A 15,896-nucleotide genomic window follows, 5' to 3' on the forward strand; every position below is an offset into this window, starting at 1 on the left:
GTGAAAGAGCAAATGCTCAAAAGCCATGCTAGAAATGTGAAGTAGCAAATAATTCTCCAGTTGCAGAGACCCTTCCATTCATGTCTGTGGCTTCTTGCAAGAAGCCACAAAGTAGCTGAGAGTTTCTCTTCATTGCTTGTATGTATTTTTAGAAATGAAGTACTAGACCATAGATTAAGAGGACATTTGTGTTCAGGATGTGTGTGGCATAGAGGACATATTTTCATTATGGAGTAAACTAGTAGGGGAAAAACCTGAAGATTAATCCCATTGAAAAGAAGTCTTCTGAAATATCTTTGCACTTTAAAAGGAATGAACGATGCAAACACAAGAAGTAGGATGGGGGAGCGGAGAACCATAGAGCATAGCTAAATGACAACAGCTGAAGGATCAGAATGCTCAGAACAGGGTGGAGGGAAGCTGGCATGGTCAAAATGCTGATGGGAGCATGTCTCTACCAGAGCAGTTTGGGATGCTCCTGCTGTGTTCGTAGGCTCACAAATTTGTTCTCAGCAATATGTGAAATGGCTGGTAGGAGGTATTTCAGTAGTATTAACCAGATGAGATTTCCTAAAGTTCCTGTGGTTTTATAGATCACACGTTTTACTTACACACTTACACTTCTTTCTAGAAAAGACGCTTGGGTGGGGAGACAGGGATTTGCTTCTGGTTTCTTTCTCTAAGGCCATGCTATGACTTCAAAGAGGAGTAAAGGAACCTCAGGTATGCCATAAAGGAGGGGGTTCTGTAAATAGCATGAAGCCATGTTAGTTAACAGGGTCAAAATAGTAGCAAGAGTTAATAGTAGCAGTGTTGGGGCTAGGACATCTCCATATTGTGCATTTAATGCCACATAAGGACTAATGCTATCTAAAGGAAAGTTGGAAATACTTCCAGTATTAATCTTGACTTGCATTTAATGAATTATTGGCAAAAGCTCCTCCTCTCCTTGGCTGCTGTATTTTGCTGCATGACATAATGGCCTGTTGCAGGCAGACATGTTGCTGGTGGCCTTCTAAGAGCAAGTCACAGTAGTGGGAAGAAGCATGGCAGGGTAGCACAACTCTGAGCCTGTTAAAAGCAGCATCAGTTTGAAGTTACCTGCTTAACAATAAGATGGCATTTGCTATTGCAGCAGCTGGTTAATAAGCGATTATTTTCAACTTAACAAAAAAAACCCAAAAAACCCAAACCCAATTGTAACCAGCTGCTATTTCTGAAATTAAACATGGGAGTGATCAGTCAGCCTAACACTTATCTGTGGTATAATTTCTCACACTTCTCACACCTAGTTTTAGAACACTGTAAATCTGTTTGTTAGTATAAGGTGCAAGAAGGCCTTTGGCCATGTCCTGTGCAGATAGAGAAGCTGATGGTGTGAAGAATCACCTAGAATTTGTAAAGTCTGTAGCCAACTGCTTGTGCTCTGCAGCTGAAAGATCAGCTCCAGATCTTCTCTGTGATGGGAGATTACTCTCAAAGCACAGAAATCAAGCTTTCACATAGATGTGTCCTGATTTAGGGCAAATTTCGAAGACAACCCCCAAAAGGGCCCCCCCCCCCCCCAGAACGCTCCTCCCACCAGAGACCAATTTCCTCAGAGAGAAGTGCAAAAAACCTGTTTATATAATAGGCAAACCATTCCCCAGCACACAAAATGAACAATACCAGATGACAAAACTAATTTGCTGCTCTAAAGAGATGATAAATTTAGAATGTTTCTCCAGTAGGTAGTTGCTCTGTTATCAGTCCTCTGGTGCTTGGGAAAGGCTGCTGCTGCCCAGAGCAGGCCCCGGTGGGCCACAGAGTGTGAGCTTGGGAGCAGGTTCGAACAGTTCCAAGAAAAGGGAAAAACAGTCCAGTGAAAACTCCACTGCCTCAGCTAGCTAAACTAGCTAGAAGCAAAGGAGGGCTCTGTTCTGCTCTGACTGTGCCCAGACAATACAGTCAGGGCCGAGTGTGGAGTGAGTGCAGGTGATAAACTGTGCTACTTCTTCTCCCCGCCTTTGCTCTCAGAGCCTGTCTTGAAGACACAGACTATAGTATCCAGCATAAACAGAACACATGACTGGGGATATGAGCATCATAACATCACCCTAGGATAATGTCAAATTCAAATTTCTTGTCTGATGCTTTGTCAAGCAGAAAATTTGAATACATGCTGCGTAAGGGCAAAGACTGCTTTATTGATCAGTGCACTGAGCTGGCATCCTTGCAAGTTGGCATTTGCATGCCTTGCCCCATTTTCTTCTTCTGTTCATAAGTAAACCTGTTTTCTCACATATCTGCAAAAGGGTTCATAACCTTTTTTTTTTCCTACTATGGCTATACACCCTTTGCCAACTTCAAAAAATGTTTATATGGAAAAAAACTTCATTGCAGCAAGGTATTTTAACTGCCTTCAGGAAAATTTAGTAGGAACAGAGAAAGAGCAAAGAACAGCCAATATTAAATAATCAGCCAACTCTTCAGGCTACCAGCACATGCTCCTTGCACCTTCCTCTGCTCCATTAGGCACTTAGTAGTGTTCTGGTCTACTGTTGGTAAATCCAGAAGTACTGTCACTGTAAGTCCATTAAAACACCCTTTGTTAAAAGAACTTTGTATGACAGGTAATTTTTGAAGTGGCTAAATGGCATTTTCCCTAGTGGTGAGTTTGAGGCCCAGAGAAATATGCAGTGCCCACAAATTTGAAGGGGAAAAATTATTTTTCAGTTTAGGCTTAGGTGCAGCTTCTTTAGAGTCTGATTCTACCCTGACCTTGCTATTAAAGAAAATTGTTTATGGATGGGGTTGATGCTCCATTTATAGCTGAAAATGCCAGCATGCCAAAATTATGATGTAAGTTACTAAGAGACATTTCCCAAATGTTTAACTTTGGAAAGTATCACCTCTGCATCTACAGTGTCTTCTCTGTGCCTGTATTTACATTGTGAATGTACTGCTTCTCAAAGATAGCCATGGCTTTTAAAGTCAGCAGTGGAGGGCTTTACCAGGAGTTTGGTGCGCTGCCTGGCTGTTGGTTTCTACATTTCTCAAGACTGTCAGCTAAGATTTTGTCTTTGTCCTGAAGTTTCTAGGTGTCTCTGAGAAGATGTACTTGAAATGTTAAATTTAACTTCCAAATTATTGCTTTCTCAGTGAATACAGTAACTGTGGTGCTTTCTCTGGTGATAGGATTAAGTTTCAAAATAAATTTGGTTATGTTTACAGAATGTATTTGGAGAAACTAGAGAGGTAGACAGATGTAGACAGTCAGATCCTAGACAGACCAGAGAAGAAACAAAGGCAGGGTCTTGGAGTAGATTAGATGGGAAAGTAATAAATACTGCAAAATGGAGATAATACATCAAAAACACAGATATACACAACAAAAGCAGAGCTGAGAGGAGGGAAAATACCAGTGACAACTGAGAAATGCTAGCATTACATCACGTTAGTTCTGACACTTAGCTACAGCTGCAATGCTGTGCTAAAAGCTGATCATACTTAAGGTGACTGAAAAGGAGAATGAAGTTAAAAAATTTGTCAGCTCCATGTATAGTAAATATAAACTATTTTGTATAAGGCTTACCAGTAGTTCATGCAGGAGTAAAATACTAGTTTGACTTCCACTGGATTATTTTTAAGCCTTAAGTAGCTCTAATATTACCAGGACCTTTATCCTGAAACATTTGTCATATTGGTACGAATGGAACAATATGATAGGGTTATATATAAATTGAAGTCCAAAACTATCAAACCCTCCCTTGGCAGCCTTAAGAGTTATACCTATAGCACCTAGAACAGCTGTGAATATTATTTCAAAAAAATTTCAATCAACTCTTTGAAAAGACCCAACATAATTTTACTGCATCTATGCTTTCTGCATTTTGTAACAAAATTTTCTTTTTCTTTCAGCTTTATCTTCAGGCAAGAATGAAAGGAGACTGGGCAAGACTTGTACGTCCTACTATACAGTTTGGTCTTATTGCTGCATCTATCTACGTGGGTCTCTCACGTGTTTCTGACTACAAGCATCACTGGAGTGATGTTTTAACAGGACTTATCCAGGGTGCAGTGGTAGCTGTGCTCATTGTAAGTAATTCCCGAGGGGGTGGGTGTGTGTGAATGCTGCTTTTATGAACAGCACCTTCGAATTGCAGGCTGTGTTCACAGGAAAGCAAACCTGTATTTTTAATGCTTCAGAAATTGCTGAAACAGGGAAACAGATCCTTGAACTGGGTTTAGCAATAGTACTTTGGGGAGTGAGGCAGGCTCTGGCCCAATGGGATTATGGTAGTTTTAGCCACAGGACAACATGAAATTGTCTCTGCTCAACAGCTTTTCAAATAACTAAGATGGAAATGGTAACTGCAATGCATGTAGGCCTCTCTATATAAATCATGCTTTTTGCTTCTAGCCAAATTTGAAATCTCAAGTACAATACCAGAACATAATATAAATAATGTTTTATAAAGTAAATGGGGGAAAAGGCCTTGAAGAATAAGGAGAGCACCAAAGTGTCTGTCTTTGCCACCTTCCACAGTGTGTTTTTTCAGACTGACAGGAAACTAAAACCCTTCACCACTTCTTGTGTGCATTCCAAGTACTAAAAATGTATTCGCAACAAGGAACCTGTGAACTTAGCTGTACTGAGGAGTACAAAGCTATCCCGTGAAACAGATACTTGCCTAAACTTGTCCCAGTTGACTTAGTGACAACAATTGTACTGGGTGGCACCAGAGTGCTATGGCTAATTCATCCATAGATAGATTAGGACTTCTGCAGCAACGACAGCAAACTGAGGTCATACTGAACGATTCAGTTACCAAGAACTGAGGCTTAGCTGGGAAGACCCACTTCCACAATAAATGCTGTGTCAGCTTTCTCAGGTCAGAAGGGTTCGAGACAAAGCTGTCTACTAGTTGCAATCAATAATCCAATCTTGGAGTAGCTCTGGGAAATCATACAGGCTGCATTAGCTGTTACTAAATGGCTACATGTTGGCATAATCCTACTCCTCATCTTTGTCCAATCACTTTTTTCTAAGAAACAGAGTACAGAGCCTAAGAAACGTCAGAGATCAAAGAGGTGAGAACACTTTTATTAGGAAAACAAGTTTAGTCAAGGATGTTGGATGATTCAGAAGGTGCTTGGTAATACAAGAAAAAGTAGAAAGTAGCATTGCAGCAAGTGGAGTTGAAAGGTCAGGAAATTATTTTTAAAAATATACACTAGCACCAGCCACCACCCTCAGACTCTCATCTGAAATAACTGATGAGCTCCTCTCTAAAAACAGCAAGCTGAGGTTAGAGCATAGCAGCACAGCAACTGCAGATAGATCACTAAATTGAACTGAGGAAATCTGGCTTTAAGTGGAAGCTGAAATTCCCCTGGTCTGTGGCTAAAGCAGTGTGCTGGATCATCAGCTGACTGCCAGTGTGGTGGGAGATTGTTTCTTCTGCCATGGACAGTGTTCTGCAGTTCTTGGGGTTGCAGTGGGAGGGGAAGACACAATACAGGGAGGAATCATGTGAGGCTCTCATTTATTGCGCTCCATGCAGCACTGTGCCCAGCACATCTGCTATGGGACTTGATGAAATGAGCAGTGGAAGACAGCAAGCTGCAGAATTGAATCAACCACCTGTCTTGTAGTGAGGGAGATACCTCCTAGCTGTGAAGAAGTGAGGTGTTATGTTTAAAGGTCTGCAGAAAAGGACTACATACATAGAGCTGGCCTTACAGCTGCTGGGTCCAGCTAAAGCACCATCTCTCCTGTTCTGTTCTAACTAAACTACAGGAAAAAAAATTAACTAAATTAACTAAAACTTGCATTATGGGCCCTCAAAAAGTATATTTTGCTCCTTCATTTAGAGCTGTTCAGACTTAAGGCTGTTGTAAGGGAGCAGTGCCTGGTAAGACAGTCAGCAGAAGCCTTGAATTTTGCTTAAACCATCAGTGGCTAAATGGTCAATGGCAAGGTGAAAAAACTATCAAAAGAACAGATGTCTGAATTTTGTACAAGACTTCCCTGACATTTTCTAATCTTTTAAACTGATTAAGCTTTTTATTAGTTTTGGTCATAGAATTTGCCTGCTGCAGAGTTCTTGTTTCAAAGACTTGTGAGTGTAGGAATAATCTGAACACTGATTAACACAACACTATTTTTTTCTCTTAGGTTGTGTATGTGTCAGACTTCTTCAAAGTGAGAGGATGTACATTTCAACCAAAAGAAGATTCCCATACAACCCTACATGAGACTCCAACAAATGGAAATCACTTTGGCAGCAATCATCAACCATGAAGAATGACCCACATTACCTACATTGCTCTGAAAGAAAACACTTTCACAAGTCTAACTCTGTAATATAAGTAATTGCCTTTAAGGGACTGCTGCTGCTGCTCTTGGCTGCTCACTTAATCTGTATATAGTAACATCTACCACAGTTATTGTACATCTAAACTTTAAATTTCTGTTGGTTCAAGCTCTTGCTTAAAAGAAAGCTATTACAACTGTAAATTTTTATTGAAAACTGTAACAAGTTATATTACATACACTGCTGTTTGTACATGCCTTGTTGAATCAACTGTGGTTTAAGTAAACACCATTAAAAGGAATTGCTTGATATGGAAGCCACATGTGACACTGATGAATTTGTTCCATCATGTCAGTATAGTTTCTGGAAGACATCTGCTGTTACAGGTAAAGGCTTGCAGCAAACACAATATCTCTCTTGATTTTTGTAATCCCTATTAGGAAGGAAAAAAATATTAATATCTAAGAGTCTTAACTGATACAACCACTATTTCAAGTACAGTTATAAGCATGTTACAGGTTATTAAATGGAAGTCATTGTACATCCATTTTTAGGCACCCTTTAAAGTAGAACTTTGTAATAAAGATGTTATCTGGAAAGATAACAGCAATAGTGCTGTTTACTATGATGTAAACATGAGAACTTCACATTACAAAACTATTCACCTTCAGTCCTCACTACCTGTGCAGCCCCCTCCCCCATCACTTCTTTTAAAATTGCTTAATGTACTGTGAAAGTGAAATACATACCCTCTGCAAACTTATTTTCCAGTTCTGTGTTCCCAATGGCTTTTGCAGCCTGGCACATCTGCCGAAGAAGTTCTTCTAGACGCCTCATGCAACGAATTATGCTACCTGTATGAAAGAGCAAGGGACAACTTTGTGCCACATCATGTAACTGGTCCTGAATTACTCTAACAGTTCCTTCTACAACTCTGTTCAATCTATCTAGAAGCTAAATGTCTTAAACTTAGTGTCAATGTCGAGGCAGGACGGGAATGAGAAGACTCTGACTCAGAAGGCTGCTGAGAGTAAAACTCCGATTTATTCAAAATACACTGCTCTTTTATACAGAGCTTCAGAAGAACCAAATCCATTGGTTCTGAACTGAAAACAACCCACACCATTGATGCAGAGTGCTTGACGCACAGTGATAGAACTTAACTATAAACAATGTGAAAAACAAGAGAGATAAAGAATTATTTACATTCTTTCCCAGCTCTTTCCCAGGCTTTTGCCTGGCTAGAAACTCTTAGTTTCTTTCTTTGACTGAATCTGAGACCCACAACTTAGTTTCTGTCTGCACAGGAAGTTTCTCTGTGAGGCATTTCCTTGAAGCTGTTTCCAAATGCTTGTCCTTTCTACTGTCTTTACAATCTCTACCTAATACCAAATCACACTACTTTCTGGGCTGTTGAGTAATTCCTAGCTGATTTTTTTATTTCAAGTACTTGTTAAGACTTCTTCAAAAACCATAGACCATTAGGAGATTCACAATGTAGCTGCTTTAAGAACTACCCTTCAAGAACTACTGCAGGTTTATTTTGGGATTATTTTTTATAAACGTTAGTTCTTTTATTGGCAAAGGCAGTAAAACAGTATGTGATCTGTGTTACTACTCCTGAGCTACTCAAGAGTCCATGGACCACTCTATCACACCATTGCATGGATACAATAACGTACACAAGCACTGTGCCACAGCTCCTACACTGCAACCTAACACCCACCTTTGATTTACTATTTATCTCCTCTTTGAACTTTCCTCACAGCTCACCCTAAGTCACTGCTACAAATTTCACAAAACAAGGCTAAATGCTTCTGCTCTTCTGGCCACAAGCAAACAGTATCCTGTTTGGTTATTTCCTCCAGCAGGATCTGACAGTCAAAATTACTGTAGGCAAAATAACTGTTATTGGGTAAACATGGGATGAAGGGCTTGAGAGCGGCCTTGCTGAGAGTGCCTTGGGGGTGCTGCCAGATGTCAGGCTCTCTATGACCCATCAATGTGCACCTGCAGCCCAGAAAGCCAATTATGTCCAAAGCAGTGTGGCCAGCAGGGCAAGAGAGGTGATTCTGCCCCTCTGCTCTCATGAGACCCCACCTGCAGTGCTGCATCCAGCTTTGGGGTCCCCAGCACAGGAAGGACATCAAACTGTTGGAGTGAGTCCAGAGGAGAGCCACCAAGATGATCAGAGATGGACCAGGTCTCCTTTGAGGACAGGCTGAGAGAGTTGGGGTTGTTCAGCCTAGAGAAGAGAAGGCTCCAGGGAGACCTTATTGTGACCTTTCAATACATGGAAACATTCAAGGTCAGCTTGGATGGGGCTCTGAGCAACCAAATTTAGAGGAAGATGCCTCTGCTCACTGGAGGGGGTTTGATCTCTACAACCTTTCTATTACTCCCTTAAGGCATAATATCTGGAGAAAAAAAAATCAATATGGAAAGAACATTGTTCAAAGCTCTTGGGAAAATGAGACATGATAAAGTAATGCTTCTCTTCTAAAAAGCATTCATAGGGCCTGACTAGGCTATGTCAGTTTCTACAATGAGAATACTCTGTGTAAGAGCAGCAGTTAGTAAAACCTGTTGCAATGACAGGAGATGGAGAAACCCACCCATAGCCTATTGAGCACAGAGCACACACCAACACAAGTGAGCTCACAGCAGCTGCCCTGAGCATGGCTGTGCTGTACTGTGGCAGGCTCTTGCTCATCTTCACTTACAAGGCTGACCCCGACAGCCATTCCAGGGAGTACTTGTTTACAGGCAGCGTAGCTGGGCTTGTTGCAGACACAGTTTTTTGTGCCAGAAAAAGAAAATTGCAATTTTAAAATGGATTATTATTGTTTATACTTCCATGAAGCAGGAGTTGTCTACAGTTAACAGATAGGATACTCAAGTCAGTTTAGCTTTCTCTCCTAGTGGCTTTAAAAAGCTGCTCTTATTTTTATTTCTTCCCAACACACATTTCAGCTTGAAGGTATTTTCATTAGCAAATCAATGCTACTGCACTTTGTGGCAAACACACGTTGAACACTCAGGCTTATTTTGTATTCTGATTTTCTTTGAAATCACTACAGTTACTTGGATAACCAAGTAAACTACTCTGGGATTTAGGAACACCACAATCCATTTAAGGTACACATAAGCAACAATGGATGCCTGAAGTACTTCCCTTCCTTTTGGATAAAGCACAGAAAACCAGTCTACTGAAAGTTAAGGGAAGAATTACGCATTAACCCCTGTTACAAGAGATGACCTCAAAACAGACCACTAAGAACTAATTTTGAGGAAGCCGGCACTATTGAGTAGAACAAAACTGTCTTAGTACAAATATGATAAATGGAATACACTGCACAGTGTATTCTGAACAGTAAAGTATCCATGTAAAGCATAAGTTTTAATGTTCCTCATACTCAAGGTGGCTCCATAGCAAATGGAAGGCTCAATGGATACTCATTGAAATAGGAGGAATCTGCTGACTGCAGAAGCAGACTGCCAGGATTTGTGTGGCTCAAAAGTGACTTTCTTTAGAAAGATCCTAGGTCTATGCATTGGTTTACATGCACAAATTATGTGCATGAATTCCTTTGTTATATGGGAATCTGCAAAGAAATCTTCTTTGCAAAGAAGGAAACAGCATCTGAGAGAGGCAGCAGTGACAGTTACAACTTCAAAAAAGAAGACTTCTAAGAGTGGTGCAGCTATCCTACTCTTCACAACTTCCAACAGGCTGGTTTTTCATTCTGGTTTGACCTTTAGTATTGACCATTCTTGCTTGACAGCCCTTTGGATGGTTTGTTTTTACAAAATACGAGGGCTGTAAATCATCAAACTTTTAAAAGTGAAAACAAAGTATTCTTCCTCAAGGGGCAGTTTCTAGTACTCCAGTTTTAGGAACCAAATTAATCCGCCTGACATGTTATATCTAGGCTTTGCAACTATCTCCATTGCACTGCTGTGCAAAACTAATCTAAAGAGAATTGGTTGCCAATTCTCACTTCTGTCATCATTAAGTCAGCAGGAAGAACTGGTTATACGAAATAAATTAAAAACTTAACTATAATGAGGACAAATGCAAGAGCTGTACTACCTGATGACAAGCATTTGGAACATGGTTTCTTTTCCCTTTAACTAAAAAAAGTAAGCATTATCTTTTGTTGCAATGCTCAGAATTTCTGAGCTTTATAAAAAGTTTTTAGAATACATAGATATCCCTTTAGAAAATCTTAATATTCTAAATCATCAACAGTGTGTAAGTATAAATTAAAATAAATAGTAAACATTTTCCCCACTTGATTTTGGCCATACAGACGCTTGAATACATCTGAGTTTATAATAAGGTTATCCAGTATTACCATTTTCTGTTGTAGAATTACCAACTCATACCTTCTAAACAATAACTAATTAGCCTACCTTCAAAGACATCTGTCATTTTGCAGATGTGAGCAAAGTTAGCTCCATTTGCCCATGTATACACAACATCCATTAGGTTGGGTCTGAAAGAATTCAAATAATTTTCTTCATCAATTTCCAGTTTTGCTTCTGCTGATACCTTGGCGATTCTTTTTGCACACTCCTTTAAAATAAAATATTTTATATTTATAATATACTTAACCAGAGTAAGAATTTAACTGACAATGCACATTATTAGATACTGCATTACAGGATAAGGTTTTCTTTTTCATATGAAATTACTCAGAATCAGAAAGTAAACCACTGTTTATATGAAGTCTGCCTACACTAAGAATCTGCAGTGTAGCAAGCAAGCTTATAAAACTTTTAGAGGCATGTCCTAAATTAGCATAAAGATTTCTTGCAAACATATAATGTATTATTAATTACACATTGCAAAATCACATGCAGTGCCAGCTGAATTCACTGATGATCCAAAATTAGGTCTTTACCGTACACTTATTATACATTACTTATGAACTTTGCTCATGTTAACATTAACCCTGAGCTCAGACAGATTTCTAATTACCTGCATTTGCCGAAGTGGTCCTGCCAGCTGCTCAGTCAATTTTGGCATTTCACTGGACTGAAAAAGAAGACATTAAACAATCTCAACTGCTCTCATACATTTGCTCTATACCAAATTTAATACAAAACCAGAAGTTCAATGTGTGCTACCCTACTTTATTCCAATAAATTCTCAAAGGTGTTGCCAAACACTAAAATTACTGAATTCCCCAAATGCTTGTTCCTCAAGCTAGATCAGAAAACAAAATCTTTTTGTATAGTATACCAAAACAACAAAATCTTTCTGTATAGTATATTATGAAAAGCAGCACCTGCTTTCTAGATACTTCCAAAATTCCCTCTATTTAGCTGTATCATAGTTTTAAACTGCCATTAACTACTTCAGCAGTTACAAGCTTTTCTTAAAGAATACAAAATGTTTCTAATAACTTAAGCATCAGTGGCAATATATGAAAATATGGCTTTTCAAAATACAGGAACATCTTTATGCCCTAGCTGTTTAGACTCAAGTACTACTACTGAGTGAATCGCACTATTCTAATTAACAGTGGCTTACCTAGGTTTCCCTTCTACTAACAAACGGAATGCATTAGCAACTGCTGCTAGTGTTTTTTCCCATATTTAGAATCAACCCGAGTGATACATCTTGCTACCTATTTGCAAAAATATTTCATATAGAAGTTTATTTTTACTAATTTTCTGGGGTGATACTAATCTTGTATGCAGTTTGCAGGTGGGAAAACAATAACATCTGGTATTAAATGCCCATGTTTTTGCTTTTAAAAACATATAGTCTGATTTTAACAGCCTTTCTGCTATCAGTTCCATATGGTACTGCCATTTCCATCAGTGCTCAAGGGTACTGACCATGTAACAACACAGACACGTCTGAGGATTAAATATATGCTCAACCCAGAGTGTATTGCTGAGCATCTTCTTGAGATAATCATTCTACATTTTCAACTATATGGATGTATGAGTGTGTATTAATAGCAGCACATATGCTGAGAACCTATTGATAGTGCTTCATTGCAATAGGAAGACTGCACTTTAACACAATCTTTTGAGTGTCTCTCATGGGGAAAGAGATGTCAGCATTGAAGCTGAAATGTTTTCGCTAAGTTCAATGGGAGTTCATGTCAAACACCTTAGGAAGCAAGAAAAATGTGCAATGGCTCATACTGTTATGACCAATTTCTGAAACTCAATTAAAAACAGTATTGTTAGAAGACAGGACTGTCTAGAATTCTTTAACTGAAGAAGTAACTCACATTCTCTTGAAACACAAAACAGCTAAGAAGTGCAGTTGCCTGTTCTGCAGACAAATCATTGAAGAGACCATTGAACATCATTTCTGTAAGGAGTAGCTCATCAGCACTGAAATAAAGAGAATGAAGCTTAGGGGAAAGACATCTGATACGTAATTTTTAAATGAAGAACTATTAATCTGTTTTGTGAAGCAACTGGATATGGGTTAAAAAACCAGTATCTTAATTTTACTGTCAGGGACACCAAATACACACACACACACACACACACACACACACACACACACACACACACAAATATATTAGCTTTTTAAGGAGAATGCTAATTAATAAGAAACTGCAATAGTATTTTAAAGAAACTAAAGGCACTACACTACAATAAAACTCTCCTGACAGATCATTTGAGTTAGTATGAATAGTTTATTTAGTCAGTTTCTACCAGACAGAATATCAAGAGATCAGAAAGAACCAGGGAGTGAGGTAACTTACAAAAAGGACTAAACTAGTACTGTCACTGCTTAGAAAAGATTCAATTGGATATTTCCAAAATACACACTTGCTTCAACTTACTTGAAGAATAAACACTTAATCATTAATTATAAAAGTAACTGCATGATGCAGATACAAAACTCATTTATTTGGATAAAATGCCTCTATTTTTAGAGCTAATAAAAAAGTCCGTAAGATGGGAGAAAAACAACGTATCATTTGTTTTTGAGAGATGTGTAACTCGAACAGTTCCAGGCAGTCAGGAAGTAGATAAAACTCAGATTCACCTTCCCCACTTGCTATCAGATTTTGCAAGGCAATTAGTTATCAAACAAATACCAGTAGCAGCTTTCAAACTTACCTGTAAGGCAAGGAGTACAGCAGTCACTGTGACTTTTAAAAATATAAAATCCTATCAAAATCTGAGTTACACTGTAAGATATGCAAGTCTGATTCATGATTTTTTCACCTTTTTCAATATATATGTACCTGATAAATGTATTACATTAAAATGCACCACTTCACAGATTCTTATAAAAGCAATTTTGCTCTACTGTAAACCTGTCAGTGACTTGGAAACTGCTGACAATCACTGCTACACTCATTTGTGAGTGACTGTACCAACAGTCCTGGTTCAACGTCAAACATAGAAATGAAGACCTTCCCCTCATACAATATACAACATTAAATAAAAACACATGCTATTACCTAAGCCAGGCACAAAACTAGCCAGTTTTGGCATTTTCATGTCTACATTTTAATTTTAAAATCTATTGTATTTTGTCCTTAAGTTGTTACTTTACTTACACTGCTTGAATCAGTATATTACCTTTATTACACAGAACATAGTCTCTAAAGAACCCATTTTCTAATGGTCTCAAAACTTTAAAATATAACCATAATGTACTAATTTTTAGCAAAGACAATAAAGTGTATACATAACAATGAACAGTTTGCACAGAAGCTGGTTACCTGCTGATTTCACAAGCAACCCGTCCTTTCATCTCAATAACATCTGAAGACGTGGCAAACCCCAGTCTTCTCAAAACACGCTTGCGGCATTTGAGCTCATCCATTTGCAGGACAGTTCTGGCTTTCTTCAGTTCTCGCTTTGCCACTTTAATATCCATAGCAATCTGGGGGGCCAGAAGGAGAGGAATTACACCTTGCTTGTTTATTAGATTGTTTAATTTACATAAAGGCCTCAGAACAATGGTATATGAACATCCTACTTGGCTAGTTGACTTGCCTAAATATTCTAAGAAGAAGGTTTAAAACAAATTTAGTAGTAACAGTGAAAATAGTAGCTCCATTCACCTACTGAAATCTCTGGTAAGCTTGGGAAGTTAAGCTATTTACCCACAGTGGGCAACAAACCAAACCAGCCCACACTAAAAAGACAGAATTCTCTGTTGAGAAATGAGTGTCATGTTCTGAGATCTATACTAAGTCTCAGCTAACCAATTATTCAATGAAATGTAAGCCAAAGGCATTATTTTCTGCTATTAGAACTTCTCCAGTGGCTTGCAGTTTGTCACAGTAACCATCTACATCCTTACAGCAGACATCCTTGCAAAAAGCTGCTCAGTCCATCAGGTCTTACCACATGTAACTCTGTGCTGCCCATACAAGAACCACCTCACTTCTGTGAAGAGACTCCTGGAGAACCGGTTTTCTCAAGCAGCAGAGAAACATGAAGGCTGGTTTTATGTACAACCGATTTCAGTCTGAGAGGGTACCACTCTGTACAAAGTAAGTAACTGCACTGCTTCCAGGCTGAGAGTCAGCTCAGGAAGTGACAGCACAATGATTTCTCTGGTACGCTCTAATAAGCCCTATCAATTCAACTTAGGTTTGCACAAATATATTAAAAATTATCAATTAAAACTATCTATGAAGACTTTTCCTACACTGCATTGTGCTATGTCAGTGAAAAAGACCCCTGTAACATTCTAATTCCTGAAAATTTACTCTGAAGTTTTCCTTTTCAGACATACTTTGCATCTGTAACAAGGAAGGGCATACTACCAACTCAGCCATTTTGTCAGTGAGATTCAGTAATTTTAAGAGTTGATTTGGACTTTGCAAATAAAAAGAACAGCAGGTAAGAAGATAACCTCCCTCCCCACTCTGCAGCTAAACACAAGATAATTTGGTTTGTATCTGTACCTGTGCTTTCTTTTCACAAAGTTTGTATATGGTTTCCAAGTTTGGATCATTGTGAAGAGGATGTGAATACATCCTGTGCTCAAATGCCTCTATTTTTTGGATTACTTTTTTCAACCCTTGGTCTTTGATGCCCATGTCATCAATAGGGTCTAGTAAGGGCACTCCATCAGGAAACCGTTTCTGTACTTCCTAAAATGATGAAAAAATATTTTTTTAAGGGTAAGTAACAGTAAAATAAGCTGGCATAACTGTAGAGACACAGGAGGCTGTAATGTAAGTCATGTAATGTTTCAGTAGTTTTCAAAATCAGTTTAAAATTACTTAATAAGGAGAAACAACTGATAGACATTGTGGCTTCCAACCCCTTTAAAGAATAAGGCTGAAGATGTGACAGAAACTTTACTGTTCAAATTTCTTTAGAACAAGTTTCCTTGGGTTTAAGAGTGCCTCACTTAGCAGAGTACTTACACAGCCTAGTGGAACTTACCTGTACAGATTTTAACACACTCTGCCTGTTATCAATAGGCCTCAGGTCTTTTGGTATGTAGAGTCGGACACTGCTGATAGCTGAGACAAGATGCACCAAAACAGGAACAACCTATCAAAGAGAGTGTAGTTACTCATAAATCAGTAAAGAACATACCTCTTATTACTGGTCCATAGTAAAACTTTTTCAAGGGAAAAGGAA

General features: G+C 38.7%; 2 protein-coding genes across 3 annotated transcripts in view; one reads left to right on the forward strand and one right to left on the reverse strand.

The window, feature by feature from the left end:
• Positions 1-6,615, forward strand: part of PLPP1 (phospholipid phosphatase 1) — a 60,661-nt gene extending 54,046 nt beyond the window's left edge. For both annotated transcript variants that reach the window (XM_021534310.3, XM_021534311.3), the window contains exons 5-6: positions 3,901-4,077; positions 6,161-6,615. In XM_021534310.3, coding sequence (XP_021389985.1) covers positions 3,901-4,077; positions 6,161-6,286 — 303 coding nt within the window. In that variant the 3' untranslated portion in view covers positions 6,287-6,615. The remainder of the gene's footprint in view (positions 1-3,900; positions 4,078-6,160) is intronic.
• The window catches only part of MTREX (Mtr4 exosome RNA helicase), a 43,974-nt gene continuing 33,143 nt past the window's right edge, over positions 5,066-15,896 (reverse strand). The window contains exons 20-27 of the mRNA XM_021534309.2: positions 15,696-15,806; positions 15,209-15,397; positions 14,012-14,175; positions 12,554-12,659; positions 11,284-11,340; positions 10,716-10,878; positions 7,049-7,153; positions 5,066-6,732 (exon numbers count right to left, since the gene is read on the reverse strand). Coding sequence (XP_021389984.1) covers positions 6,680-6,732; positions 7,049-7,153; positions 10,716-10,878; positions 11,284-11,340; positions 12,554-12,659; positions 14,012-14,175; positions 15,209-15,397; positions 15,696-15,806 — 948 coding nt within the window. The 3' untranslated portion in view covers positions 5,066-6,679. The remainder of the gene's footprint in view (positions 6,733-7,048; positions 7,154-10,715; positions 10,879-11,283; positions 11,341-12,553; positions 12,660-14,011; positions 14,176-15,208; positions 15,398-15,695; positions 15,807-15,896) is intronic.

The sequence above is a fragment of the Lonchura striata genome, chromosome Z, assembly GCF_046129695.1.
Source record: "Lonchura striata isolate bLonStr1 chromosome Z, bLonStr1.mat, whole genome shotgun sequence".
NCBI lineage: Eukaryota > Metazoa > Chordata > Aves > Passeriformes > Estrildidae > Lonchura > Lonchura striata.